The 1,656-nt window shown below is 51.0% G+C and overlaps 1 protein-coding gene across 1 annotated transcript; it reads right to left on the bottom strand.

Annotated features, from left to right (window-relative positions):
• Positions 1-399: 399 nt before the first annotated feature.
• On the bottom strand, positions 400-1,107 carry LOC104401332 (claw keratin-like). The gene has a single exon (XM_010023020.1). The coding sequence runs from the start codon at positions 1,105-1,107 to the stop codon at positions 400-402; it is 708 nt and encodes a 235-aa protein (XP_010021322.1).
• Between the last annotated feature and the right edge of the window lie 549 nt (positions 1,108-1,656).

Below are 1,656 nucleotides of genomic sequence, written 5' to 3'. Positions count from 1 at the left end.
CTCCTGGAGCAGGCTGAGGAACAAGTGAAAAACAGAGAAGTTCTTATGCTACACCACAGGGATTTAATGTAAAAGAGAAACCAGCCATTCACAGAGAATCAAGACAATACAAAGGGAGTACAAGCGTGATGCAGGTATCGTGCTCTGATACCAGCACTCTGCGCAGGACCCACAGGACATTCGAGGTGATAGAGGGATGCAGGAGATATCCGGGCTCAGCTGTGCAGCCACGGCACACCGTGGCACAGGGCAGTGGGCTGCTGGGCATACACAGCCTCCTCAAGTCCCATGCCAGAGCACCTGATGCATGCTGCTAGTCCCATGCCTCTTGCTCCACATCCTGGAGCCCTGGTCCTTGCTTCAGGGCTGTTGCTGGTTCTAGGCACCATCCTGTGGGCTTTAGAAAGCCTCGCAGCTCCCACGGTGGGACCTGCCCTGCTTCTGGGTGCCTGGGAGGTAATAGCCAGTGCCACGGGAGGAGAAGCCAGAGCTGTAGGACCTCCCACAGCTGCCAAAGCCACTGGACCCATATTGGCCACCATAGCCCAGGGAACCCCCATAGCCCAAGTCAGCTCCACAACCTAGGGAATGGCCATACCCAAGTGAGCCTCCATAGCCTCCCAAGCCAAAGGAGCTCCCATAGCCCCGGGAGCTCCCATAACCCAGGGAGCTACCATAGCCTCCCCAACCAAAGGAGCCCTCATTGCCCCGTGAACCTCCATAACCCCCCAAGCCCAGGGACCCTCCATAGCGCCCTAAACCAAAGGAGCCCCCATAGCCTCCCAAGCCCAGGGAGCTTCCATAACCTCGGGAGCCCCCATAGCCCAAGGAGCCTCCATAGCCCCCCACACCCAGAGAGCCCCCATAGCCCCCAGAGCTTTGGGAACTGAAGGACCTCCCCAAGAGGGCTGGGCCTGATGATCCCACAGTGCTCTCCTGAGGAAAAGAGCTGAGTATGGGGCCGGGGAGTGTCACCACAGCCGGTGGGGGGAAGATCACTGCTCTGGAGTCAGGACACTGCTGCACACAAGGCTCATTGTAGCTCTCGGCAATGGGCTGAGGGCAGGTCACCTCACAGGGTCTGCAGGACTCACTGTAGCAAGACATCCTTCTGGTGTTGGCTCTGAGTCTGCAATAAGGAGTTTTAAGGTAAATGAACAAATACTAGAACTGAGTGGGAGGAGATGAACCATTATCACTAAGCAATGATTTTGTGTTTGAAATATTGGAAGTTAACAGCTAAACGGATAAATTTATACATGCTAAAAAATTTAAACGCATTCTCGTATCAACTCAACCTTTATCCTTTCTTTCATCTCATCACAATCACCTTTGCAAAAAATTTAATATGAAACACAAATTTGATACTGGATAAATTGGATGGACAGATCTGTCTGTAGAAACTTGGACCGGCAAGGATGTGCCTACAAAGTATAAGAACCAGTGAAAAAGGAGCCAACAGGAATAGGAGAAAAAGCTCATTGGCTATATGTATTAATTCAGACTTCATCATGTGTAAGTCACCCCAAGTATTTCTATAGCTTGAGAACTATTTCCTATCCTAATGCTGTCACTCCTGATGCTGCATCTGGACAAAGACACTTTTTCAGAAGGAAATAAAGGATCTAAGTCTGAAAAAAACCATGCAGGAATCAT

The sequence above is a fragment of the Nestor notabilis genome, unplaced genomic scaffold (assembly GCF_000696875.1).
Source record: "Nestor notabilis isolate BGI_N333 unplaced genomic scaffold, ASM69687v1 C15027071, whole genome shotgun sequence".
In the NCBI taxonomy this organism is placed as follows: Eukaryota; Metazoa; Chordata; class Aves; order Psittaciformes; family Psittacidae; genus Nestor; species Nestor notabilis.
This window is presented reverse-complemented; position numbering and strand designations above follow the sequence as displayed.

Bases quoted from the DNA above. Each gene is read 5' to 3' on its own strand.
- LOC104401332 (XM_010023020.1), bottom strand. From the start codon at position 1,107: ATGTCTTGCTACAGTGAGTCCTGCAGACCCTGTGAGGTGACCTGCCCT.